At 40.5% G+C, this 27,667-nt stretch overlaps 1 protein-coding gene across 4 annotated transcripts in view; it reads left to right on the top strand.

Moving 5' to 3' along the window:
• The window catches only part of LOC145344964 (low density lipoprotein receptor adapter protein 1-B), a 109,116-nt gene that overhangs the window by 31,801 nt on the left and 49,648 nt on the right, over positions 1-27,667 (top strand). For all 4 annotated transcript variants that reach the window (XR_013887011.1, XM_080192362.1, XM_080192363.1 and 1 more), the window contains exon 2: positions 19,478-19,620. Coding sequence is in view for 3 of the 4 variants with exons in the window: in XM_080192362.1 (XP_080048488.1) it covers positions 19,478-19,620 (143 nt within the window). In the remaining variant the exon portion in view is untranslated. The remainder of the gene's footprint in view (positions 1-19,477; positions 19,621-27,667) is intronic.

The raw sequence follows: 27,667 nt of genomic DNA, 5'->3' as shown, positions 1-27,667 counted from the left end.
TATTTGCCAAGGGCGCAAATCCTGTTACGGCTGCTAATTCTAGTGAGAGGTTCATACAGGATTTGTGGCAGCGAGATCTTAATTTGAGATCTTTCCCACTGTGCCATGGTTCCACTGTCTGGGAGTAGGGAGCCATGCCAGGGTTCCACTGTATGGGGGCAGAGGTACTGTGCCAGGTTGGCACTGCTGGGGGAATACCTGAGGTGGGATGAAATTGCCTTTTGACATCAAAACTGCACTTGGAGAATCCCTACAGTGCAGAAGGAGGCCTTCAGCCCATCAATCCTGCACCGACTACATTCCTACCCCGGCCCTTTCCCTGTAACAGCACGTATGAACACTGATCTTAGCCAAAAGGCTGAAGTCAAAGTGTAGTATTGACATGCTGTGCTTGGTTGAAGTCATTAGGTTACATTTCAGCTTCATTTGAAGCAATTTTTTTTTAAAGAGGCATCTCGGCCTTTTGGCTAAGATGCAAATGAGAACAAGCCTTGGAGGAGGAGCTATGCTACTCCAATCAGCTTGAATCATGTAGATCAAGTCCAGGATAGGTGGTGAGAGCCCTGTCTTGTCAGCTTGGATTGGGAATGTCTCAACTTGTTGAGACTCTGAATTTGACTTGACTTGATTGAATTGGAATAAAAACAAAAAAAACATGTATTTACTCTGCTAATACTCCTCATTAAGAGGCAATTTAGCATGGCCAATTCACCTAACCTGCATATCTTTTGGATTATGGGAGGAAACCAGAGCACCCGGAGGAAACCCACATTGACACTGGGAGAATATGCAGACTCTGCACAGACAGTCACCTGAGGCTGGAGTTGAACCTGGGTCCCTGGCATGGTGAGGCAGCAGTGTAAGCAAAACCTAGCAAAACTGGGGTCAGTGGGAATCAAAGCTCTTGACTGGTTGGAGTCATACCTAGCACAAAAATAGATGGTTTTGGCTGTTGGAGATCAGTCATCTCAACTTTGGGATATCACTGCAGGAGTTCTTCAGAATAATGTCCCTAGCCCAAACATCTTCAACTGGTTCATCTTCTTTCCCTCCATGGCTAGTTTGCTGCAAATGTTCAGTACCATTTGCGATGACTCAGACTGAAGCAGTTCATGTCCATATGTAGCAAGACCTGGACAACATTCAGGCTCGGGTTGATGAGTGACAAACAACATTTGTCAGTCTTGCTTTGGTATTCAATGCTAGCATTAGTATAGCTGAATCTCCAATCATCAGCATCCTGTGGGTTATCATTGACCAGAAAATGAGCTGAACTGAACTATCCATACAAGTACAGAGGTGGGAAATCCTGCGATGAGTAACTTGCTTCCTGACTCCCAGAAGCCTGCACACCATCTACAAGGCGTGTGATGGAATAATCTCATCATTTGGTCAATTACTGTAAAACTAAATCACTGGTTAATGACCTCTCTGCTAAGGGAAATAGGCCTTTCCAATCCACTCTATCAAGGCTCCTCATAAATCTTATAAATTTCAATTAAATCCTCTCTGGGCCTCCTCGTTGCAATGAAAACAACTTGAATTTTCCCTCATACATAAAATTCTACAAGATCCTGTCAAATCTGTCCAGTCTGATCACATCCTTCCTGTAATGCAGTGACCAAAACTGTATGCACTACTCTAAGCTGTGGCCGAACATGTGTTTAAATCAGCTCTTGCATAATCTCCTTGCTTTTATATTCTTCACCTTGTTTAATAAAGAAATGTTTCTTACATGCTTTAACTTCTGCCCTTCCTTCAGGGAATAAATGGCTTTTAACAACAATCAATAGTTTGATCATCAGCATAATGGAGACTAGCTTTATATTCTGAATTTATTAGTTGAATTTTAAATTCCACCAGCTGCTGTGGTGGGATTTGAATCATGTCTCCAGAGCTTTAGCCTGGGCCTCTGGATTACTAGCCCAGTAATACGACCACAATGCCATTGCATCCCCGTTTTCAGTATCTTGCTATTTATTATAAGAACATAACATAAGAAATAGGAGCAGGAGTGGGCCATCTAGCCCTTCGAGCCTGCCCCGCCATTCAATAAGATCATGGCTGATCTGTCATGGCTCAGTTCCACATTCCCGCCCTCTCCCCATAACCCTTAATCCCCTCGCTTATCAAAAACCCATCCACCCGCGTCTTAAAAATATTTAGTGAGGCAGCCTCCACCACCTCAACGGGCAGAGAATTCCAGAGATTCACCACCCTTTGAGTGAAGAAGTTCTTCCTCAACTCCGTTCTAAACCGCCCCCCCTTTACCTTGAGGCTGTGCCCCCTAATCCTACTGTCCTTTCTGAGCGGGAAGAGTCTCTCCACCTCTACCCTATCCATCCCATTCATCATCTTATACGTCTCATGAGATCTCCCCTCATTCTTCTAAACTCTAACGAGTACAAGCCTAGTTTATTCAGCCTCTCCTCACAGCTCAACCCCCTCAACTCCGGAATCAGCCTAGTAAACCTCCTCTGCACTCCCTCCAAGGCCAAAATATCCTTGTGTAAGTGCGGCGACCAAAACTGCACACAGTACTCCAGCTGCGGCCTCACCAATGCCCTATACAGCTGCAGCAAGACCTCCCTACTTTTATATTCAATCCCCCTCGCTATGAAGGCCAGCATCCCATTCGCCTTCCTGACCACCTGCTGCACCTGCAAGCTGGGTTTTTGCGACATGCACAAGGACCCCGAGGTCCCTCTGCACCATCGCCTGCTGCAGTTTTTCGCCATGTAAGAAATAGTCCTTCCTACCATTATTCCTACCAAAGTGGACCACCTCGCACTTGCCAACGTTAAATTCCATTTGCCATTTCCTGGCCCATTCGCCCAGCCTATCTAGATCCTTCTGTAGACTCTCCACACCCTCTGCGCAATTTGCCGTTCCCCCAATCTTGGTGTCATCAGCAAATTTCGACACCCTGCACTCGGTTCCCTCCTCCAGATCATCTATATAAATGGTAAAAAGCTGAGGCCCCAGCACCGACCCCTGGGGCACTCCACTAGTCACCAACCGCCAGAAAAAAACATTACAAATAACTAGTTATTATCAAATATGGTTAATAAGTATTAAAATCTTTGAAGTTCTGGTTTCTGGGGATACATAAAATATCTAAAACATTTTTAAAGAAAATATAAGGAGCTCTTTACAAAAAGCTGTTGCAATTATTCCCTTGTCTTGTTGCCCTGACCAGTAAATACCCAGTAACACTCAACCAGGTCCATTGCTCAAATTATATACATAAGATCTTGCATGTGCTTCCTTTAGAAATTAAGCCTGCTCCCTGCCCCATTTTTGTAGTTATTTTTAAAATGGCAACATTTGTTACGCTGATTGCAATGCTGGTGGCAGCCCTTTTCCCAGACCCATTTCCCCTGTGCTTCCTGCTGAAACTAATAAATTACTGGCTTGCTGAGAGCATTTGTCACCTGGTAAACATGGTCAGCATAGGCAGGTTTTGGGAATGTGACTGAGAGTTATCAGCTGGATGGGAGCTGGAAATAGACAAGCCTGCAAGATAATGGGCCTCAGCAGGAGTGAGGCAGTGTCAGAGGAACAGCTTGGGTGGAGTCAGAATGGACATATCAGAGGGAGAATAAGGGATGAACATAAATTTGGTGGGAATCAGGAGAGAAAAAGCTTCCATCAGGTTTTGCAGTTGCCATCTCGACATTTTACCTTTTTCACAGTAACTTCATTTGTAGTGTGAATGTAAATCTACTTGTGACTAATACATAAGCTTTAAACCTTCTCAGCCACAATACCGTGAAGCTTCAGCACAATCTTCCAATTATTACAAACCAGCACCCATCACCCTAGTCAGCCCAAAACCAGAATCAGCTAGCACAAAATACCTAAATCCAAGAGTTCCCCACAATCGCCAGCCTCGCTGTGCCTTTGGTGTGGAGTTGAGACCTGCAGCATTAAAGTCACCAAAAGCAGTAAAGGGAATATACTTTTTTCCGAATATTATCCAATTTGCGTGTTACCAGTTTACCCCACCTATACATTTATAAAGTGTCTACCTGGCAAATATCTAATTCTCAATTACTTTGATCTTTTAAACAGAGGGAGCAATTAAATTTGATTGATCTTTATTTATATAAATTCATGATTGGCCGAAGTGACATATTTATATCTGGGTGCATTGGGAGTAGTTTTTTTTCAGGAAAAGGTCATGTTTGGACTTGCACTGGCTTTGATGACACAAATCCTGTTATATTCTGTGGGCTTTTGTAATCCATTTGTTCACAACTTGTCCCTCTAGTTTGCTTATCCTGTGCCGTAACATTAAACATTCTTATCTGTTTTTCTTCTAAGTTTTGGTTTTAATCATTCTCAAGGCCACTTGCTTGTTTAGTAGTCCACTATTTTAGTAATTTCCTTGGAGTGGCAATTAAATTGTAAATTGCCTGTCTCATCTGACCTTCCTGATTCAGGCAAGGTGAGACTGAAGAAGCGAAACATGTCACCAGCTCAAGCGGCGAAGTGCAAAAGGAGCACAACGAAGGTGGGAGGACATCTTTTTTATGACACTAGAGAGGGATGAGATTGGGTGCGGGATCATTTGGGTTGGGCCGGTAGTTGAGCCCCTGGGAGTTGGGCTGGTGGGGTCGGGTTGAGGGGAATGGGAGGTGGGGAATCCTGTGGGTAGAGAGGTGTTTAGTTCTGGGGAGTGTCCCTTGCAGGGTTTGATCTGATTCTTTTAAAATAATTACTCTGTTGTTAGAAGCGCTTTTTTCCCTTCAAAGTAACTAAGTGTAAAAATGGCAGAGCCATGTACAGTTGGTGTTTCAAATTGTCTTGTTGGATAGTTCCCAGTATAGCACAATTGTCCAGGGGATGTTAGCACTTCTAAACAATTGCTACATAACTCCTAATGTGTGACATCTTTGGGGTACTCCCAAATCCAACACTGTGGAGTCAAAGTTACAAGCGTACGTACTTTTCAAATGCAGATGTTTGCCTACATGTCTCTGCTATCATTGGTTATCCTTTTGTAGTTTGCCACATTTGGTACAACTTTTGCATGGATTCCATATATTCATCTTGTAACAATTCACACAACCTGTTAGAATTCTCAGCATTGTTTTTTTTATCAATAATGCTTTTGTTACAATTTCATTGCACCCGAAACTACTTTTTCCCCCTTGTACATACATTTTAATTGGCATAGGTGTGTGCAGTTATTTTCTTTTGAAATAAACATGAAATACATACCAAGTATGCATTATCTTATTATCAAGACCATCTATTTATAGTTCCCAAATCAGGCACAAAATACGGTGCAATAAGATCAATTTTATAGACGTGATGAACCGCAGTCATTATGAAGCAAAGGCCCAGAATTTTACAGAAAATAATGGCAACATTATTGTGCACTCCATTATAAGTATTTTTTTAAAAGCCACCTATTTGTGGCAAAGAGGCACTGTAAACAGCTAGATGATTTGCACTGTCTCCCATCAGCCTTGTGAGAATAGAACATGCTATCAGCTTTAAGTTTTAAGAAGTGAATTCAATGTATCAATTATTCAAATCCTATTGATTACCTTTAATGGGTTAACAGCAAGTATCTCAAACTTTCACTCAAATTCTATTAAAGAAGGTGAAAGTGATAAGCATTTCTAAGTAATTTAACACTAAAGGAAATGATTGCAATTGCCTTCTGAACAGCTATCAATTCCTTTCCTCTGCATTGTAGCTCAAAAAAGAAATCACCTTGTTTACCTTTTTCCTTGGTTAATAGCGCCTTTGACATATTTCCCAGACCAAACAGTACAAATAATACCAGCTGCAATTCTGCCTGGAACCATGGATCATCATTACCTTGAGAACAATGTAATTTACTGGTGGTATCTTTTCAGCTTTAGAATTACAATTGTGGTACCCACAGGGAACAGTGCTCAAAGCGTAAGTAGGGAAGGAATGTGCGTTTTTGTCCTGAGCTTATGATGAATTTTACAGATTTTGGTTATTCTCTACATAGCTGCTACTGTGACCATTGGTTATGAAATTGACCTCTTAATATGGTTGTTTGATTATTATCTACGGGAACAGGATTGGCATTGTCAGGCCTTATTAAGCTATCTCTGAGAAGATGGTTTACATTCTGTCTTGTTGGCTGCTTAAATTTTCAACATAATTAAATCAGTGATGAAAGCTCTTCTAATTTATTGTATGACCATGTCTCTAATTAAGCTTTATTCTAGTCATGTATCAGGAGGTTGCTGGTGCCATGATTATTTCATGCAGCCTTTTGAAGCTAAACGTTTAGGAATTTGGATTATTTTCAGTGGGATTAAGGCAGTTTTGTGCCACTTTATGTGGGAGGTTTCAGTAACTGCTTTATTATAAGGTATTTTGGTGCTTGCTTTTTAAATGCTTCAAGATGAATATGAAACTTTGAGCAGGAATTGTTTTATTAAAAATAGTTGAAATCAAATGCAGGAAAGCACTAGGTTACTAACGCATTTGTAGAAAGATATGTAGGTTTTCAGTGAGATTTACAGCTAGCAAATTTCATATTTGAAAAAAGGTTCAGTATCCCAGTTTATTTATCATACAACTGAATTAAATAGCGCAGGCCAGCGCAATGTAGCGGAAAGAATATTGGGTGAAGTCTCAATTAAATTACGTGCTCAGTTTCTATATAAGACTTACAAAGCACATGTACAATTTTTACAGCACTGAAATAGACCATTTGGGCCTAACAGGTCCATGTCAGTGTTCATGCGTCTCACACGCCACCTCTTCACCCCTCTCTTAGCATATATTTCTATGTCCATCCTCTTTTGTGTCTTTTAGCTAGCATTTCCTTAAATACATCAATGCTATTTGCCTCAGCTGCATCTTGCAAATTCCACAAGGTAACTACTCTTTGGGTGAAGAAGTTCCTTCTGAATTCCTTATTGGTGAGATATGTATTCTCTGCATTTTACTCAGTGCCTAGTTAATTGTTATTGAGGTAACACACTGGCATGAATCGAAGATTGGCTGACTAAAAGGAGGTAGAGAATATGTCATTTTCAGATTGGCAAGATGTAACAAATAGTGTGCCACAGGAATTATTATTTCTGGGACCTCAAACTGTTTACAGCTTGCATAAATGACGTGGATGAAATGATTGAAGGAATGGTTGTCAAATTTGCTGATGACACAAAGATAAATAGGGAATTAAGTTGTGACAGGGACAACAAGGAGGCTAGAAAAGATATAAATAGGTTAAGTGAGTGGGCAAAGATCTGACAAATAGATTATAATATGGAGAAAATGTGAAATTGTCAATTTTGGCAGGAAGCATAAAAAAGAAGCCTACTAGCTAAATAGTGAGCAATAGGGTGGCATGGTGGTACATTGTTTAGTGCTGCTGCCTCACAGTGCAGGAACTTGGGTTTAATTTCAGCATAATCATAAAATGCTAGTACGCAGGTACAGCAAATAATTAGGAAAGTAGATAGAATGTTCTCATTTATTGCAACAGGAATTGAATACAGAAGTAGGGAGGTTATGTATCAGCTGTACAAAGCGCTAGTGAGATCACATTTGGAGTACTTATTTAAGGATGTAAATATGTTTGAAGCAGTTTAGAGAAGGCTTACTATACTAATACTTGTAATGGGTGGCTTGTTTTATGAGGAAAGGTTGGACAGGCTAGACTTGGCATCTGCTGGGGTTTAGAAGAGTAAGAGGCAACTTGATTGAAATATACAAGATCTTGAGGAGTCTGGACAGGGTGAATGTGGAGAGGATGTTTCTACTTATGGGAGAATCTAGAACTAGGGATCACTGTTTAAAAATAAGGGTCATCTATTTAAGTCAGATGAGAAGAATTCATTTCTCTCCGAGGGTCATGCAATTTTTGGAACTCTCTTCCTCAGAAGGTGGTGGCAGCAGAGCAGAAGTGGATAGATTCTTGGTAAGCAAGGGGGCAATAGGTTTTTGGGAGTAGGCAGGATGCAGATTTGAGGTTACTATCAGATCAGCCATGATCTTATTAAATGGCAGTGCAGGCTCAAGTGGCTGAATAACCTGTTCTTGCTCTCTTTAGTGTATAAACTGGTCAACTGTGTGAAAAGTTATTTGGAGAGTGGAGGAGAAGGGAGAATCAGACTTCGATCCTTGGATTGTGTGACATTGGGAGGAACTCTCAACTGTGGGAATGTAAAGGTGACATCAGTGGATTGGCCCATCACACATGCTGTCCGTACTTTCCCTTTTTATCGTAAGAAGAGAAAATCAGGTGGAGTACACGAGTACTCAATCCAGGTTCATGCAACTGCTGAAGTTAAAAGTTTAGCCCATAGTTAAATGCACAAGAGCATTCACTGGAATACAAAATAGTCCTGTTTTGTGGGGATAGGGATCAATGTGGGCTGAATAGAAATGGATAAACATTCCAGATGTTTGTTTGCCATCTTTAAGGATTAGTGAGAACTTGTACAATTTCTCTACAGAGATTAAATTGGTTGGGTACAGACTTATACAAGGTAAATTGTATATGGTCTGTCAAAAGGCAGTCCTATCTACCAAATAGTTTTCACTCTTTTCATGCTTTTATTGAAATAGCTGGAGCCAACTTTTTTTAAAGCAGATACATAACGATATTCTGAAGACAAAAGGACAGACTGCTGAAAGAAAAACAGGACGCAACAAATAAGCACCTGCTTCCCACACCAGTTGTTTATAGCTTTTAAGTAGGTGCTGTTCAAGCAATTCATTAATTGGGTTGGGGGGTGGGTGGTAGAATGGAGATGAGTGCAGTTGGTTCACCCCACTGTAAGCTTGCATTCTATTGGACGGTTACATACCCTACCATCCATTATTGTTTTCATAACAAATGCATTTGGCAATGATCGTGGATTCCCTAGGGAGCATGAGGTGTTAGACAGATTTGATTATTATACTTTATTGGCAGAAATGAAAGGAATAGAAGGAAACATGTTCACAGCCAAACGAGAGGAGATGCCTTCATTTGTTGTCAGTGCAATTTAAAAGCATCCATCATTTCTGCTCATGCATCATGCATAATTCACAAACTGTTTTTTTTAACCTGAATTGTGACATTTTATAACTATTCCAATTTATCCCCACTTTTTTATCTGTAAATCTCTGGAGAGCAGAGACCTCCTGATTTTAAGACTAATTTTAGAATGTTAAAACATTGTGGTTGTGTGTATCTTTAAATGCTATCCTGGTTTGAATCCTTTCATAGTTAGCAAAGTATCATTGTTTTCACATGCATTCCAGATCTATTCTGTCTCTGTTTATGGCTGCCTGTTATCACCTATTACTAGTGCCCTGCTGTTTAGCACTCCTTCTCTGAAAATGTTCATTAGACAGAGGTGACAGTTGTAAACAGGTGCCTAGTAATGCACAAGTTTGCTAAGGACCTTGGTGGGAGGGAAAATGATATCAAATGGCTGCTTTCAAGTCCTAGGCATTAATCATTGGTACTGATGATGCCTTCATTTGACTGGTCAACTTGTTACGTTTAACACCTTGGCAGGAATCTTATCACTTCATGCTGGTGGGGTTTTCCCATCCCGTCGCAGTGAATAGAGATTTGGTGGTCACCAAATTCTCCAACCTTGCTGGAGTGGGTGTGTGGCACGAACGGCCAGTAAGATTGCACCCCTTGTGTCTTATATATACACAAGATAAATATTACTACTAAAAGGGAAAGGGTCGCAGCTGTTTCTTGAGGCTCTTTCATGCCAGGTTGATGCTCAGCAACTAGAAAGCTGACAAAGTAAATTTTATTGAAGAGACTTCAGGCAAATTCACACTCCAATAAATTGTTAGGAAAATTTTGTTCATGTTTTGACAACTGTGGCCGATTTTACCACAGCAGCTGAGGCAACCCGTAATATTCTTAAAATGTCTTCTTCCTATGTCTATGTTAATGGAGCCTTTTCAAAAAAAATCCAGGATCTGGGTTCCGACTCACAATTTTGCCCAAAATGAATTAGTTCTTCTTTGGGACAGACATTCCAGTAAGTTTTCATACAACAACACAGTAAAAAGCTGTGGGACATTTACATAGCTTTATTGTGTATTGATGAATGAATGAGGTGAGGTAGAAGGGTAGGATGCTGAGGTAAGGTTTTGGAGATTTGAGAGTGAGGGAGGTGGGGAGATGTCAGTTGTATTGCTAACCACGAATTAGACCCAGTTATTTCACATCTTATTTCCTGGATAACTATTCAGGCCAATGAGTTGGAGCTGTCTGAAGTGATCAAATGACTCCAAGTTGGAGACTTTTCGGTGGGCCCCAGAGATCAGCGAATTGAAGTTCAAACTTTCTGGGCAATTCCCAAGAGTCATTGCTTTGAGACTTCGGAGGCATCCTGTAGTGCATTTTCTGGGCTAAGTCTAGTTTCTGATCATCGTTTGCTGAGAAGAACATCTGAGTTGTGTTTTGCATGACATTCCCCTTTCTGTTAACTTTTTCAAAAAAAAAATCATATAAGCATGTCAGTTGTCCATCCTGTAACATACCAACAATCGTTTCTGGACAGAAAATTGTCCAGTGGATGGTGATTATCACAGTCCATTCCAAATTTACTTAACAGGTATAAATATGATGGATGAAACGTGTGCACACTGGAAAATGCAGCACTGGGCGTGGATGTATTTTTTCCTATCTTAAATTAGGGTAGGAATTATCCCTTTACTTAAAAAAAAATGCCAGATTAAAATGAGGGTATATTGCCAATAGAGGAAAACGTTTTGGACTTGAACCTTTCTAACAACTGGAGGCTATGTTCTGAAGATACATGGTTTGTCCTGGATTTGATCTAAGTTCACTGAGGGAGAAGAGGTTTTAAAATCATTTTATTGGCAGTTGCCCAGAAAATCTAGCAATTGATCAGCCTTTTGTTAAATGTTCCCCATGCTGCTTTTGAAAAGACGATTCTCAGTTCTCTCTGTTGCTGTCATCTAAGAGTTTAAAAAGCTTTCCCATCACCAAGGTTAAGCTTGCTGGTCTGCAGTTGTTGGGTATATCTTTGTACCATTTTTATGACAGGTGTGAAACATCTGCGATTCTCCAGTCATCTGGCGTCATTCCCACATCTAAGGAAGATTGTAAGATTAGGCCTGAACTTCTGCAATTTTCTCCCTGACTTCCTTCAGTTTTCTTGAATGTACCCCATCAAACCCTGGTGACTTATCAATTTTTAACCAAACCAGTAACTCAATTACCTTCCACTTCCCTCTAACTTTATCCGTACCCTCCCTCGGTAAAGTATTAATTTAATACCTCGGCCATGCCCCTTATCTCCATTCATAAATCCCCTTTTCAGTATCTAATTGGTATCTCTCCTTTTACTATTTATATGACTATCAAAGACTTTTGAGTTACATTCTTCTATTTCCTCTTAATATTGAGGTCATGTAAAGAGATGCAAGGGAGTAAGAGAGAGATAATTCCCAATTAATCACAGCTGATACATTCATAAACCCTTCATTGCAGTGACAAACTCATCAATCAAATCAGATTTCACATTTCACAGCAATTTCCCAGACAGGCAATTTGGAACACAACCAGGTGGGAGTCACGCTGTAGGATCCTGTGCTGGAGCAATTATAAAGACATACCCTATGATTTGGTATTTAAATATTTCTGTTACTTGGGTGGATTTCATGCCTGGGAATGTGAAAAAACAGAAGTTGGGCCACTCTCAGAAGCTGCAGGTTCAGTTTATTGTAAAAATCTTTGATTTATCCAGGACTTTTCTTCATATTTATCCTTCACCTTGCTATTTGTGGATTTGCACATAAAGCAGAGTAGGAAATCTTGAGCATAATTGTCATAATACTGATATGTCATTTCCAAAAAAAATGGATCCTTTGGTTTCTCCTCAGTGTTTTGTTACATATTTTATATCCCAATATAATTTCCTTCTATTTAAGAAATTGATCTAATTGAAACATTTGCTTTCCTTTGAAAGAGATGGCCAGTCATTTTTCATAGAAGGAAGTTTGCAACTAGATCAGATTAGGAAAAGTCAGAGAATGAGAGAGAGAGAACAAGGGAATGTAGTACTTGCCCCTTACATGAGGGTAAAGTGTGCTGTTGTGGATATTTATCTCTTTTCCTTTGCATTACTGCCTTAAATTTCATGCCTCTGTGTCTCATGCTTATTCATTAGGATGAATTTTCCTGGTCTTGTGGTGGCAGGCTTGGTGGTGGAGTGGATGGCAGTAGGGGTGATTAGTGGGTTGTAGGGTTGTGTCCAGAGGAGGAGCCATATGAGGACTCCTGCCATTGGGAAACTTTGCCTTGGGCAGTCTGTGAGGTGGATCATGGATGCAGGTAACCAATTTCCAAAGTTAAGGCCCCAATTAGATGCAATTTTTGTAGCCTTAATGCCAGTTTGCCAGCGGTAGAGTTCTATGCGCCATGCTCTCCCGGCTATGGTTTCCTGCCTCTCACCCCCTCTTGAATGGAGGGGTTATATTTGCTACTTTCCAGTCTGATGGAACTTTTCCAGAATCCAGCACATTTGGAAAATTAACACCAATGTATCTAATACCTCATTAGCTGCTACTTTTAAAATTCTAGGATAAAGTCTATTCAGGACCTGGACACTTGTTAACTCACATCTCCATCATTTTGCTTAGTAGCACTTCCCTAGTAATTTAAACTATAAAACCATAGGAACTGGAGTAGGCCATTTGGCCCTTGTGCCTGCTCCGCCATTAAATAAGATCATGGCCATTCCAACAATCCTCATGTCCACTTTCCCTGTGACTCTTAATTCCCTTACTGATCAAAAATCTAATGATTTCAGCCTTAAATATACATAAGGATTCTGCCCCTACAGTTCTTTGTGGCAAGGAGTTCCCAAGACACTCAACCCTCAGAGAAGAAATTCCTCCCTGTTTTAGTCCTAAATTGGTGCCCCTTTATTTGAGACTATGCCCTAGATTCTCCCATGAAGGGGAATTATTCTCTCAAAAGCCCTTGCCAAACCCCATAAGAATTAATCAATTTTCACCATGTTCCTCTCTCCCTTCCACCTGTTGATTTACTGGAATGTTTTTAATATCTTCCACAGTGAAGACACAAGCAAAATATTTGTTCATTTCATCTGCCATCTCCTTATTATCTACTTGGGTGGCATAGTGGCGCAGTGGTTAGCACTGCTGTCTCACAGCTCCAGGGATCCAGATTCGATTCCCAGCTTGGGTTGCTGTCAGTGGAGTTTGCAATTTCTCCCTGTGTCTGAGGTGGGTTTCCTCTGGATGCTCCAGTTTCCTCCCACATTTCAAAAGTGCAGGTTAGTTTGGCCATGCTAAATTGACCCTAGTTTCAGGGGATTAGCAGGGTAAATACATGGGGTTACGGGGCCAGGGTGAGATTGTTGTCAGTGCAGGCTGTAGGAATTCTGTGATACTGTTAACTCACCGTTCACATTTTCTAGTGGGCCAAAACTCTCTCTTCCTTTCAAATATCTGCAAGAACTCTTGCTCCCCAATTTTATATTTCAAGCTGTCTTCCTCTTATATTCTAATCTATATCTCCTAATTAACCTTTCAATCATTCCCTGCCATTCTCCCTTTCAAACTGGATGTAAAATTCAATCATATTGTAACAATTGTTGCTTCGAGATGATTTTACTTTGAGGTCATTAATTAATTCTTCATATTACACACTACAAATCTAATACAACCTCCTTGCTGGTTGGTTTCAGAATGTGCTGCTGGAAGAAACTCTCAAAACCATTCGATTAAACTCCTCATCTAGGTTACTTCAGTCAGTCTGATTTTCCCCATTTTTATGTCAATTAAAATTGTACACAATTTATAAGGGGATTGACATGGAGAGGATATTTCCTCTTGGTGGGGCAATCTAGAACAAGAAGTCATAGTTTTAGGAAAAGGGGTAGCAAATTTAAAACCAAGATGAGGAAAAATTACTTCTTGCAAAAGGTTGGGAATTCGTGTAATTCAATACCCCAGAGTGTGATGAATGCCAGGACGTTAGGAAGAGGTGACAGATTTTTAGTAAGGATTTGAAGGGCTACAGTGAATGGGCAGGAAAGTGGAATTGAGGCCGAAATGATTGTATTAAATGGTGGAGTAAGTGCAAAGAGCTGAATTGCTACTCCTGCTCCTAGTTCTTACGATTAAAGTCACACAGGATTATTGCTGTCTGTCACAAGCTGCCAGTATTTCTTCTTGTTTAGTTTAAAGCCCTGTCTAATTCCCTAATTGTGTGTCTCACTAGAACACTGGTCTCAGCACAGTTGAGGTATACTTTGTCCCAAAGTACAGTTTGGTTAGGCTGCATTTTGAGTATTGTGTACAATTCTGGTCGCCTTACTACCGGAAGGATGTTGATGCTTTGGAAAGGATGCAAAAGAGATTTACCAGGATGTTGCCTGGTTTGGAGGATATGGACTATGAAGAAAAGTTGAATGAACTTGGATTGTTTTCATTGGAGTGTCGGAGGATGAGAGGGGTCCTGATAGAAGTTTACAAGGTCATGACAGGCTTGGATAGAATGGATAATCAGTCTTTTTTCCCAGGGTTGACACAGGTTGAGAGTGAAAGGGGGAAAGATTAAAAGAGATGTAAGGGGCAAGTTTTTCACACACAAAGTGGTGAATGCCTGGAATGTGCCGTAGAAGGACGTAGTGGAAGTGGATTCTATAACAATGTTCAAGAGGCATCTGGATAGATACATGAATAGAGGGATATGGACCACATAGAGGCAAGAAGAATTAGATTGGAGAGGCATCTGTGTCGGTGCAGACCTGGTGGGCCGAAGGGCCTGTCCCTGTGTTGTTTTGTTCTTTGAACAGTTGCTATTTTCCTCATTGGTGCCAGTGCCTCATGAATCAGAAGCTACTTTTCCATACCATTCTTTTGAGTCATGCATTGATCTCTCTCTAAACTTCTTTGCTCTATGCCAATTTGTTCGTGGCTCAGGTGATAATCTGGAGATTATTATCTTTTGAGGTTGTGCTTCTCAGTTTGATACCTTGCTCTGCATATTGACCATGCAGAACATTTTCCCTTGTCTTGTTATGTGGACCACAGCAGCTGGATTCTCCCTCCTCCGAAAGCAAGTTCCTCTCCAACCCTGAGCAGATGTCCTGGCACCAGGCAGGCAATATACCCTTCAGGACCCTAGTTCTTTGCAGCAGAGAACAATGTCAATCCACCTCACTATATAGTCCCCTACTCTGTGTATTCCTGTCTCCTCCTTTCCTCTTCAGTGGCTTCCTGGACTATGGTGTCATGGTCAGCCTGCTCATCCAGCTTGCAGACTTTGTTTTCACCCACACAGTTTGGAAGAACCTCCAAACCTGTTTGACATTACAAAGTCTGAGTCTCCTCCATTACTGCCTGCTTTGTCCCTTTACTCACGGGCACATCCTCCTGATTCTCACCACCAGCCATAAGAGAAGGCCCTGTTCTAACAGGTGTGACTGTCTTCTGGAACAAAGTGGCAAGGTATTTGTCTCCCTGAAATTGCAGTGTCTGCAGTTTGGCTTCTAGATTAATAATCCTGATCCAAAATTCCTCTCTCTGCTTTATATTTTCTGCAGATGTGTTTGTCATGGATTACCTTGGCTTGCAGAAAATTTCATATTCCACAGTTGTTACATAACACCTGTCCAGCATTTGTTACTTATGTCATTTAGTTAATTCAGTTTAATTACTCTTGGTTAATTTAGAATAATTCCTTTACATGCCACACCCCTTTCCCCCATGAACTTGATTCACAATTTACTCAGTCTATGTCAAACTCCCTCCTTACTGATTGTGTGGCTTGTAAAGCCAGTCTCTTTTTATACATCCTCTGATTAATCACTTGCAAGCTTACTTCCTATTACAGTAATTAACACCAGTTGAACCCACTGCTTTCTGATTGATAGATAACTGCCATCACCAGTTAGTTCCCTGTTTAACAAGCCGGATAACTTAGTTGAAGATTGTCCAGCCTATGTCAGAGCGTGATTCTTAAGTATTTTTCAGGTTTAAATATAAATTCAGAACTTGCCACGTGAATCTAATTTGCTATTTGTGTGGTCTCCATCTCCTCTGGCACAGTTGTCTTTCTCCTTTCCCACAGACATACAGCAATATGGTTGATTCTTAAACACAGTCTGAAATGGCCTAGTGAGGTATTGTAAGAAATCTCAACACCAGGTTAAAGTCCAACAGGTTTATTTGATGGTAAATGCCACAAGCTTTCGGAGCACTGTTCCTTTGTCAGGTGAGTGGAAGCTCTGTTCTGATCACAAATCACTCACTTGACGAAGGAAAGCGTTCCAATAGCTTGTGGGTTTACTATCAAATAAACCTGTTGGACTTTAACCTGGTGTTGTGAGGCTTCTTACTGTGTTTACCCCAGTCCAATGCTGGCATCTCCACACTAGTGAGATATTCACAGATAAAAGCAAAATACTGCAGATGCTGGAATCTGAAACCAAAACGAAAAATGCTGGAAAATCTCAGCTGGTCTGACAGCATCTGTAGGGAGAGAATAGAGCTAATGTTTCATCTTGCGTCATCCTTCAAAGGGTCGTCTGGACTCAATGCTGGCACTACTCTCTCCTCAAAGATGCTGTTGGACCAGCTGAGATTTTCCAGCATTTTCTACCTTTGTTGCTGTAATGAGATATTCAGTTGGTCATGATTTGCGGGGGTGTTGCCTGGACTGGGGGGCGTGCCTTGTGGGGTTGGGTTGGGGGGGCTGGGGCTCTTTTCCCTGGGGGGGCGGGGGTTGGGAGGCGACCTGATGGAAGTTTGCGGGATGTTGGGAGGAATAGATAGGGTGGACTCTCAGAGGCTATTTCCCCGGTTTGAAATGGTCGCTACGAGAGGACACAGATTTAAGGTGCGGGGAGGGAGGTTCAGAAGTGATGTTAGGGGTAAGTTTTTCACTCAGAGGGTGGTGAGTGAATGGAATCGGCTGCCGTCAGTGGTGGTGGAGGCGAACTCGCTGGGGTCTTTTAAAAGACTTCTGGATGAGTATATGGGGTTTAATGAGATTGAGGGTTATAGATAGGTCTGTAGGTTGGTAGGTGATGTGGTCGGCGCAACTTGTGGGCCGAAGGGCCTGTTTGTGCTGTAGTGTTCTATGTTCTATGTTCTATGCCAGTGACACCCACATCCCATGAATAAAAAAATCTTCCTAATTGGAATTTTTTGCCAAGTTATTTTCTTTTAATGTTTGAGATTAGTTGAATCACTTGAGAATTAAAGACTTGTATCAGAAGCAATGGCTGGGATTTTTATCATCATGGAATCCTTATAGCGCAGAAGAGGCCATCAGCTCATTGAGTCTGCACCAATTCTTTGACAGAGTATCTTACCCACGCCCTATCCCTGTAATTCCACGCACTTACCATGGTTAATTTATCTATCCTACACATTTTGGGACACTAAGGGCCAAATTAGCATGGTCAATCCATCTAACCTGCACATCTTTGGACTGTGGGAGGAAACCCACGCAGACGCAGGGAGAACTTGCAAACATCACACAGTGACCCAAGGCCAGAATTGAACCTGAGTCCCTGGCACTGTGAGACAGCGCTGCTAATCACAGTGCCAACGTGCTGTCCAATTTCCTATGTTCCATTATGGGCAGGACTGGTAAATCCTAGCCCTTTTTTTTTAAATATTATTAATCCATGTGTGATCTCTCGATTGTTTTCACTGTAGAATGTAAGTTGAAATCATGCCAACCTTGTAAATTGTGAATGTTAAGACTTCCTGCTGGGACCATAAGTGCACTTGTTCCTTTATGAATATATCTATTTTAGGTCTGAAGTACTGAATAAAAGTTGTATTCAAAATTGTTTCAGTGGAATGGATTATACTCGGCTTTCAGCTGCACCACACAACTGCTTTAAAGAAGGATTTTGACTCAAGTTGAAGTAAAAGGGATGGAGCAAAAGCATTTTTTTTTCATTTGGCTTAATTAGTCCTCTTGGTGCTCAAAAGAATGGGAATTTGGCCAAATCCAATTCCTCTGTACTTCCTGATTTGTGAACAGAACAGAGTTTCCCCTACTGACCTCCACAATCTCACCTAGATATTTTTGCTTATGTTCTTTATCTGTTGAACAACTGCTTAGGGATTTTTATATCACCAGTCATGCTTAGCACTAGAAAAATAAATAATGCCATTCAGATTTTTGTTTTATTTATTCACTCATCACAGGCTTGGCCGGCATTTATTGCCATCCCTAATTGTTGAGAACGTGGAGGTGAACTGCTGCCTAGACCAACTGCAGTCTGTCTCCTGTAGATGTAGCCACTGTACTGTTGGAAAGACAGTTCTAGGATTTGGATCCAACACCACTGAATGACCCAAGCCAAAATAGTGTGTGGCTTGGAGGGGAAATTGTGGTTGGTGGTGATCCAGTGTTTCTGCTGTCCTTATTCTTCTAAAGGGTAATGGGTTTGGAAGGTGCTGTTGAAGGAGCCTTGGTGATTTGATTTGATTGTTACATGTATTGGGATACAGTGAGAAGTATTGTTTCTGCAGGCTACAAAGGACAAAACATACCACTCATGAAGTACATGGGGGAAAAAGAAAAGGATAGTGTGCAGAATATAGTGTTGCAACTACAGAAAGGGTGAAGGGAAAGATCAGCTGAGTCTATGATAGGACCGTTCAAAAGTCTGAAGAAACAGGGAAACTGTTCTTGAGTGTGTTGGTACATGTTTTCACATATCTGCAGTGTATATTGTTGATGACACACACTTCTACTGTGGTGAAGAGAGTGAATAGTTAAAATGGTGGATGGGATGGCCATCAAGTGGGCTGCTTTGTCCTAGATGATGTCAAGTTTCTTCAGTGTTGTTGGAACTGTACTCATCCAAGCAAGTGGAGATTATTCCATCACATTCCTGATTTTGCCTTGTAGACGGGGGACAGGTTTTGGGAAGTGAGGAGGTGAGTTATTCTCCACATTACTTCCAGCTGCTGATTTGTCCTTGTAGCCAGAGTATTTATACACCTGATTCACTCGCATCACATTTCAACCTGAAAGAACTCTGGGTTTTGGACAAGTGAAAACATAAAATTTAAAAAAAATCAAAGCTGACTCCAAATCTCTTCAAGCTACCTCTCTCCAAGTAAAACAGAAATGGGGCAAGGGGTACCCAATTGATTCTCCGGTGGGTCAGTTGCTAAATCCTTTAAAGGAAGCTGTGTGGCTCCATTTTAACACCTTTTTTGATTTTTAACTCTGTGCTGGCTGAGTTTCCCACCATCACCTTCTGTAGGGCAACTAAGGCTGCATGATATAAGTAGATCCGAAGAATTAACTTGACAGAAATGTAATTCATACAGTATCTGTTTTTGAAGTTCTTTGTGTAAACTAGCTTTTACATGTGCTTATTTCCTTCAGTGGGACATTTGAGAGATGTCTTGCGGCAGAACCTTGATGCAAATTTACCTTCCATAAAATAAGCTTTCTTTCCTTCTGTTACTTTTTCAGAGCTGCCAGAAAACTGGACTGACACAAAGGAATCCTTACAGGAAGGGATGGTCTTTCATCTTAAATATCTGGGTGTGACTGTAGTGGACCAGCCAAAAGGAGAGGGGATGGCATCTGCAGCCATTCGACGGATAATTACTGTGGTAAATGTTTTATTTTGTAAACTTTGAATGCTAATTTCCTGCAATCTGCTAGCAATATTTTATATTGATACACAAATCATTGTGGAACTTTAATTCTTCTGTCACTGAAGCAAGTTCAGCACTATAATAAATGCTGGTGTCGTTCACCATTGACTGCACACAGAAATATGACTTTACCAGGGTCTTTGGCTGAAGCAAGAACACAGTTGTTATGGCAGCATGGTTCATTATCAGAAGCATCAGTGAGGTGCTGGTGAGGCCATTCCCCTCTATGATCATAAGCTAAAGACTTACTCCCTGGGGTTAGTCTTTAGCTTAATGACGGGTGAGTGTTTTTTTTTATGATTTTCAATACTTCAGTTCAGCACTTTTTGAAAACATGTAACACATCTTTAAATGCTTTTAGAAACTTTTAAAACTTTTAAATACTTCAATAAACTTTGAACACCCAGTAACTGTCCTTGGTGAACATCTCAGACCAAATAGCTTACTCTTCACAGGAGTGACAAATTCATTGTGGACCTTTTAGTTCTAAGAATTCCAAGTGTGATCTAGGAAAAATGCGAGTTAAATAAATTTGGATCTCATTTCACGTAAGTAACAAACAAATCTCTTCATCTCCTACTCGGGACCTATGCTGAAACTGTCCACAGTGATTCAGAAGAAGTTTCACCCTCGCACCAAATCTTCTCTCCCTGCCCCCCCCCCCCCCCACAAATTCCCCATTCCATAAACATGTGGAGAAGGATTTACAAACACCAGGATTCATTATTCTTACTACAAGAGAAATTCTCCCTCAGTGTACCCGAACAGACGCTGGAGTGTGGTGGTTAGAGGATTTTCATAGTAACTTCACTGCAGTATTAATGTAAACCTACTTGTGGCACTAATAAACTTAAGAGGGAGAAATTGGAATATGAGTAAACTGGCAATGAATATAAAAATAGTCATAAGCTTCTACAAGAATATTTAAAAGGAAGAGATAGAGATTAGCTAAAGTAAATATTTCCTTAGAGGGAATTTAATAATGGGGAACCAAGAGAATAACGGAGACATTTTGTGTCTGTCTTCATGAACAGTATTCAAATAATGAAAATTGAGGGGTAAAAGAGAGGGAGGAACTTATAACAATCACTATTACTGAAAAAAAATATACCAGGAAAGCTGTGACTAATGGCTTACAAGTCCCATGAATCAGATGGCTTGCATCCAAGGCATTTAAAAGAAGTGCTGCAGAGATAGTGGATGCATTCATTGTAATCTTCCAAAATTCCCAAGACTCTGAGAAGGACCCAGCAGATTGGAAAACTGCAAATATAACACTCCTGTTCAAGAATGGAGGATGTCAGAAAGCTAGAAACTATAGGGCAGTTGAACAAACATTTATCATAGGAAAAATAGTGGGAATTCAATATTAGGAAGTAGTAGTGAGACTAGAAAATAATACAATCAGTGTCAGTGTGGCTTTATAAAAGGGAAATAGTATTTGACAAGTTTATTAGAATTATTTGAAGAAACAATAAGCAATATGGATAAAAGGGAATCAGTAGATGTTTTATATTTGGATTTCCGAAAGGCATTCAGGTGCCACATAAGCAGTTATGACATGTGGTAAGAACGCATGGTTTTGTGTTAACAGATTTGCAGAGACAGAGGATTGGCTAATATGCAACAGAGTGGGGTAAATGCGTCATTTTCAGGGTGCAAACTGTAATTAATGGGGAGCTACAGGGATCAGTACTGCACCTGAACTTTTTATGATTTATTTTAATGACTTGGATGCAGGGACAGAGTGTGTTGTAAAAAAACAAAATTGCTGATGATACAAAGGAAAACAAGTTGTAAATATAGTTGAGAATAGAGAGTCTGCATTTGAAAAGTTAAGTGAGAGAGCAAAAACTTGTTAAATGGAGTATAATGTGGGAAAACGTGAGGTTACTAACTTTGGGAGCAAGAATAGAAAAGCATGATATTATTTAAATAGAGAGACCGCAGAATGCTGCAGTACAAAGAGATCTAGATGTCCATGTATATGAATCACAAAAAAGGGGAGCAGGTACAGCAAGTAATTAGAAAGACAAGTGCAATGTTAGTATTGCACAATGGCATAGTGGTTAGTACTGCTGCCTCACAGTGGTCAGAACCTGGATTCGATTCCTGGCTTGGGTCACTGTCTGTGTGGAGTTTGCACATTCTCCATGTGTCTGTGTGGGTTTCCTCTGGGTGCTCTGGTTTCCTCCTACAGTCCAAAAGATGTGCTGGTTAGGTGCATTGACTCAAATAGGCGCCGTGGTGTGGCGACTAGGAGAATTTTACAGTAACTTCACTGCAATGTTGATACAAGCCTTACTTGTGACTAATAAATAATCTGAAGTATTGCTACAACTGTACATGGTTTTGGTAAAACCACACTGAGGGTACAGTGTATATTTTTGGTCATCTTATTTTAGGAGGGGATATACTTGCGTAGGAGACAGTTCAGATAAGAATAGTCTGGCTGATTCTTAGGATTAAGAGATTGTCTTAAAGAAGGTTTAAGTGATTGGACCTAAACTCATTGGAGTTTATTTAGATGGTGAAGGGTCTTAATAGGGTAGATACTGAGAGGATGTGTCACCTAGTGGGGGAAACTAGAGCTAGTGGACACAGTTTAAAAATAAAGTCTCCCATTTCAGATGGAGATGGAAATGAGGGACAATTTCTCCTCTAAGGATTATTAGGCTTTGGATTTCTTTACATTTGAGAGCAGTGGATGCTGAGTCATTAAACATATTTAAAGTTGAGATGGACAGACTTTTTTGATTAGAAGGGTGTCAGTGGTGTTATGGGGGCCAGGCAGGCAGGTGAAGTTGAGACCTATTAGATCAGCCATGACCTTATGTTAAGGGCACAACTGATGGTAGACGTTGTATTATTCTAATCCCAGAAAAGAAACTTGAAAAACCCTCAACTGTGTTTGTAACATGTATAGTATGAGGAAAGATTAGAAATCCGAAATGATGTCACTGATTATTTTTGATATTAACAAAGTAAATATTTACTAAAAAATAGAAAAAAAAATTAAACTAGAAGTGCACTTCACTAAGACAACAGTTCTGCATAGTATCACTACTTTGGGCAATTCTAAACAATCTTAAGTACCTTCAGAGCTAAATCTTCCCAATCTGTTCCACAATCAATTTTAAGAGCTACAAAAAAAAAATCCAGCAACCTTTATCACACACTGCCTTCTCCTCTGTTGGAGTTGCTTCCAAGGTTTAACCAGCAGATTGCTTTTCAAATCTAGCTTCCTTCACATGCTGCATGAGTAAAGAAAAGCACAGCACAGGAACAGGCCCTTCAGCCCTCCAAGCCTGCGCCAATCATAACGCCTGCCTAAACTAAAACCGTATGTACTTATGGAGTCTGTACCCTTTCATTCCCATCCTATTCATGTGTTCGTCTAGTTGCCCCTTTAAAAGATGCTATCATACCCGATCCCACCACCAGACCAGGCAGCAAGTTCCAGGCATTCACCATCCTCTGTGTAAAAAAAAACTTGCCTTGTACCTCTCCTCTAAACTTTTCCCCTGCACATTAAACCTATGTTCCTTAGTACTTGACTTTTCTACCCTAGGAAAGAGCATCTGACTATCCACTCTGTCCAGGCCATTCATAGTTTTGTAAACCTCTACCAGGTCACCCCTCAACCATCTCCATTTCAGTGAGAACAAACCTTAGTTAATACCTTCCAGACTAGGCAACATCCTGGTAAACCTCTTCTGGATCCTCTCCAAAGCATCCATACCTTTCTGGTGGTGTGGCGACCAGATTTGTACATAATTTTCTAAATGAGGCCTAACTAAGGTTCTGTACAGTTGCAGCGTGACCTGCAAATTTTTATACTCAATGCCCTGACCAATAAAGGCAAGCATGCTTTATGCCTTCTTGACTACCTTTTATCCATGTGCAATGCCACTTTCAGTGATTGGTGGATATGTATGCCCAGATTTCCCTGCCTGTCACTATTCCTAAGGGTTCTATCATTTACTGCATATTTATGACATGCATGGGATCTTCTAAAATGCATTATCTCACACTTATCCAGATTAAACTCCATCTGGCATTTCTCTGCCGAAGCCTCCAATTGGTCTTTAGCTTGCTGTATTCTCTGACAATCCTCTTTGCTACTCACAACTCCACCAATTTTGGTGTTGTCTGCAAACTTACTAATCAGACCAGCTACATTTTCCACTAAATCATTTTATATATACTGTGAACAACAAAGATCCCAGACCTGATCTCTGTGGAACACCTCTAGTCACAGCCTTCCATTCAGAAAAGCACCCCACTACTGCTACCCTCTTGTATGGCCAAGCTATTTCTGCATCCATCTTGCCAGCTCTTCATTGATTCCATGTGACTTCACCTTTCATACCAGCTTACCATGAGGTACCTTGTCAAAAGCTTTACTGAAGTCCATGTATACAGCATCTGTTGCCTTTCCCTTATCTATTATCTTCGTCACTTCCTTGAAAAACTCGATCAAGTTAATGAGACATGACCTCCCCTTCACTATCACTGATAAGTCCATTTGTTTCCAAATGTGAGTAAATCCTGTCCCTAAGAATCTTTTTCCAATAATTTCCCTACCACTGCTATAAAACTCCCTGGCCTATAAACTTCTGGATTGTCCCTGCTGCCCTTCTTAAACAATGGAACAACGTTGGCTATTCTCCAGTCCTCTGGAACTTCTCCTGTAGCTAATGAGATACAAAGATTTCTGGCATGGTCCCAGCAGTTTCCGCCCTTGCCTCCCTCAGTATTCTGGGGTAGATCCCATCAGGCCCTTAGGATTTATCTACTTCAGTGCTTGTTAAGACACCCAATACCACCACTTTTTTGATATTGACATGACCCAGAATATGTACACACCCTGCCCTGAGCTCCTCATCCATCAAATTCCTCTCTTTGGTGACTACTGAGAAAAGTACTCATGTAGTATCTTGCCCATTTCCTTTGCTTCCATGCATAGATTCCCTCCCCTGTCCTTGCTGGGAGTTAAACAGCTATTCCTGCTGCTGGCCAAAATCTAAATAAAAATTGTCTTTAATACATTTTTCCCCTTTGATATCTTTTAATTTCTTTAGAACTGCACTCACTTGGACTTAATTACCTTCATCTCTAAAATAGCTCTTGAAAAATAAACACCTTCACCAATTTTCCCTATGACATCTTTCCTACACAACTTGCATATCATCCTTTGAATCTTAACATCCCGTTTAAATATATTCATGTTCTGCACTCGTTCTTATGCCTTAAATAAGCATGTTTGCAGTGTTGTGAGGCACATGAACATATTAAATGCACTGGATAGATTCATGCTGTCACTCTGTCCTTTGTTATAATTCTGGTCTGAAACTCAAGTGTTTTATGAAGTCCGCCTGGATCATAAGTTTTTGTATTTTGAACTTGGCTAGGGAAGCATGATATGTTTCATTTCAGGCATGATTCAAATGGCCTACTAGGGAGCTTTTACCAAACAACAAAGTTTATTTAAGAATACAATTAACGTGTATAGAAAAAAATTAGCAATGCCTTTTATCAATTACAAACAAAAACAAAATAACCATGATAATGTCTAACCTTTAATGAATATAGGAAATGTTCCAATCAAAGTAACATCCCATAAACAAAACCCCTTCCACAGCAAAGACTAATACTGACATGGTACTGGAACTTATCCTCGTGGTTGAATGCTGTAGTTCTCTTGAGGCAGATGCAGACAAGCTTGGAGTCAGAACAGTTTCCCAGAACACCAGGGAAAGACTCTGGTGAAACCACCAGTAGCAGATTCCCTACTCCAGAAAGGCAAGAACTCTTGCTTTCAACTAATCAGCAGAATTTCCAAAACCAGGGAGAGAGAGAAACCCTTCCTCACAACTTGATGTCCCTTCTGAACTAAATTGCAGTCAGCCAAACAGGAAATGAAACCTTAAATTCACCAGGAAGGAAAAACAACTTTCCAAAAACACATGACCTGCCAACCAGTCTTCCTCCGAACAATGCAGGATCATAAGATCCTAGAGTAAAAATAAACAAATGCCATTACTCCATTGGAGGAGCAATAAAAGAACTCCTACAGACAATTTGGCAACAATGAAATAAGCTGAGGCTGAGAGAGCTGCAGAGATCATGATTTTTTTTAAAAGTTTCTGAAAAGAACAGTCAGGTCACACCCTGCCTTAATTATCTTGTACATTCCCACAATTTGAAATCTATAACTAGAACATTTCTAGCAGAAAATATTCATTTTTTTTTGTTTTTCCGGATAATGTGTTTTCACGGCATTTATCAAATGTGGGCGGAAACCTGATGGTCCACGTGACTGATTCCTGTTCCCATTTTATTTTTCCATTTTACTCAACTAACACACAGTCCTTTCAGGAAAAATGGAAAAAAGTGCTTTGCTTTTAAAAATGTCTTTTGATTAAGTACATGGTAAACAGTCTCCTCTGCTTGTCATCCCTCCCACTGATAACACCAATGAATTATATGCATGGTTAACTGATGCTTATTGATTGCATTTTGGTTTTGGACACTCTTTCGAGCTGCTGCTACTAATGTTGCCTGTATGTTTCAAAGATTTCCTTCAGTGCACAGTGTCATCAAGTAAAGTGACACAACTTTTCCATCAAAGAATATAATTTTCATCTATCATTGTTCAGCTTTTTAAAAAGTCAGAATTTACTAAATGAATGCAGCAAATCCACCCAGTTGTCAAGAGCCTGTGGCAATCATTTTCAACAATATTTTCCTGTAGTTAATTTGTATGGAGGCTGCTGGATTGTCAAGTGACAGTCAATGCCAACGTGCTTGTTTAATTTTGTTTCAACATGAACATTTTAAGCTGAAATATAATTTTGCAATCCCTACTTTGGAAAGTAAAATTTGGTTTGAACTGAATTTGTTCCTTTTTGCAACACGTATATAGTGTAAAATTGATAATTAAGTTGATGTTCAAAAAAAGGATCCAGCACAACTATTACATTTGTGTTGCCCAGTACACTTCTATTGGTGGAGGAGCTGCTGAGCAATACTATTACTGTCCTGAATGAAAATGTACATAATGTCTGGGCCATCAACCCAAATTGTTGGATTACAGCAGCCTGCCACTTTGCAGAGAGACCTGGCATGACCTTTAGTGCGGTCTCCTCTAGAGACCTTTTAAGGTACACATCAACTTCCTGTTTTTAGCCTAAGAGTGAGAACGTGTGGCACCGCTGAAGCCGTCTATCAGTGAATGCCTCCACGTTCCGTGCTATTTGGACCACAAAATCCGAGCCTTTGGATCTATCTGTCCTCTCCAATATAAATCACACTGCAGGGGGATTAATGGCCTAGTGGTATTATCGCTAGGCTATTAATCCAGAAAGTCAGCTCCTGTTCTGAAGACCAGGATTCGAATCCCGCCATGGCAGATGTTGGAATTTGAATTCACTTTTAAAAAAACAAAATCTGGAATTAGTAATCTGTTGATGACCATGAAACCATTGTTAATTGTTCAGAAAAATCCATCTGGTTCACTAATGTCCATCATGGAAGGAAATCTGCCATCTTTACCCGGTCTGGCCTGCATGTGACTCCAGAGCCACAGCAATGTGGTTGACTCAACTGCCCTCTGGCAGCTAGAAATGGGCAATAAATGCTGGTCAGCCAGTGACACCCAAGTCTCTCAAATGAATAAAACACTTTTTACAAAATTAACTTTATTATAACGTTTAGAATTAAAGTTTGAATTGAATCAAATACCACTTTTATGTGTTTCTAACATGAGAAAATAGTTGATTGTCCCCTCGGTTTCCCTAACATTAGAATTTCACCCAAGGTCCGAGCAGGCTAGCAGAGTTCTGCCCTCCATCGAAGTATATGTGTATACTTGTGTACAGAGCAACACAGGAGTACAAGATAATATAGTGCCGAGCACTCCAAACTGCTCTCAAATTGTAATTGTGACAAACCAGGACGTGCAATGCTACCGTGATTTGCATAACTTTAGTGCTGGCCT

The sequence above is a fragment of the Carcharhinus amblyrhynchos genome, chromosome 7 (genome assembly GCF_965287045.1).
Source record: "Carcharhinus amblyrhynchos chromosome 7, sCarAmb.v2.hapA, whole genome shotgun sequence".
NCBI classification, from domain to species: domain Eukaryota; kingdom Metazoa; phylum Chordata; class Chondrichthyes; order Carcharhiniformes; family Carcharhinidae; genus Carcharhinus; species Carcharhinus amblyrhynchos.
The sequence above is the reverse complement of the archived record's forward strand: the minus strand, read 5'-3'. Positions and strand labels throughout refer to the sequence as shown.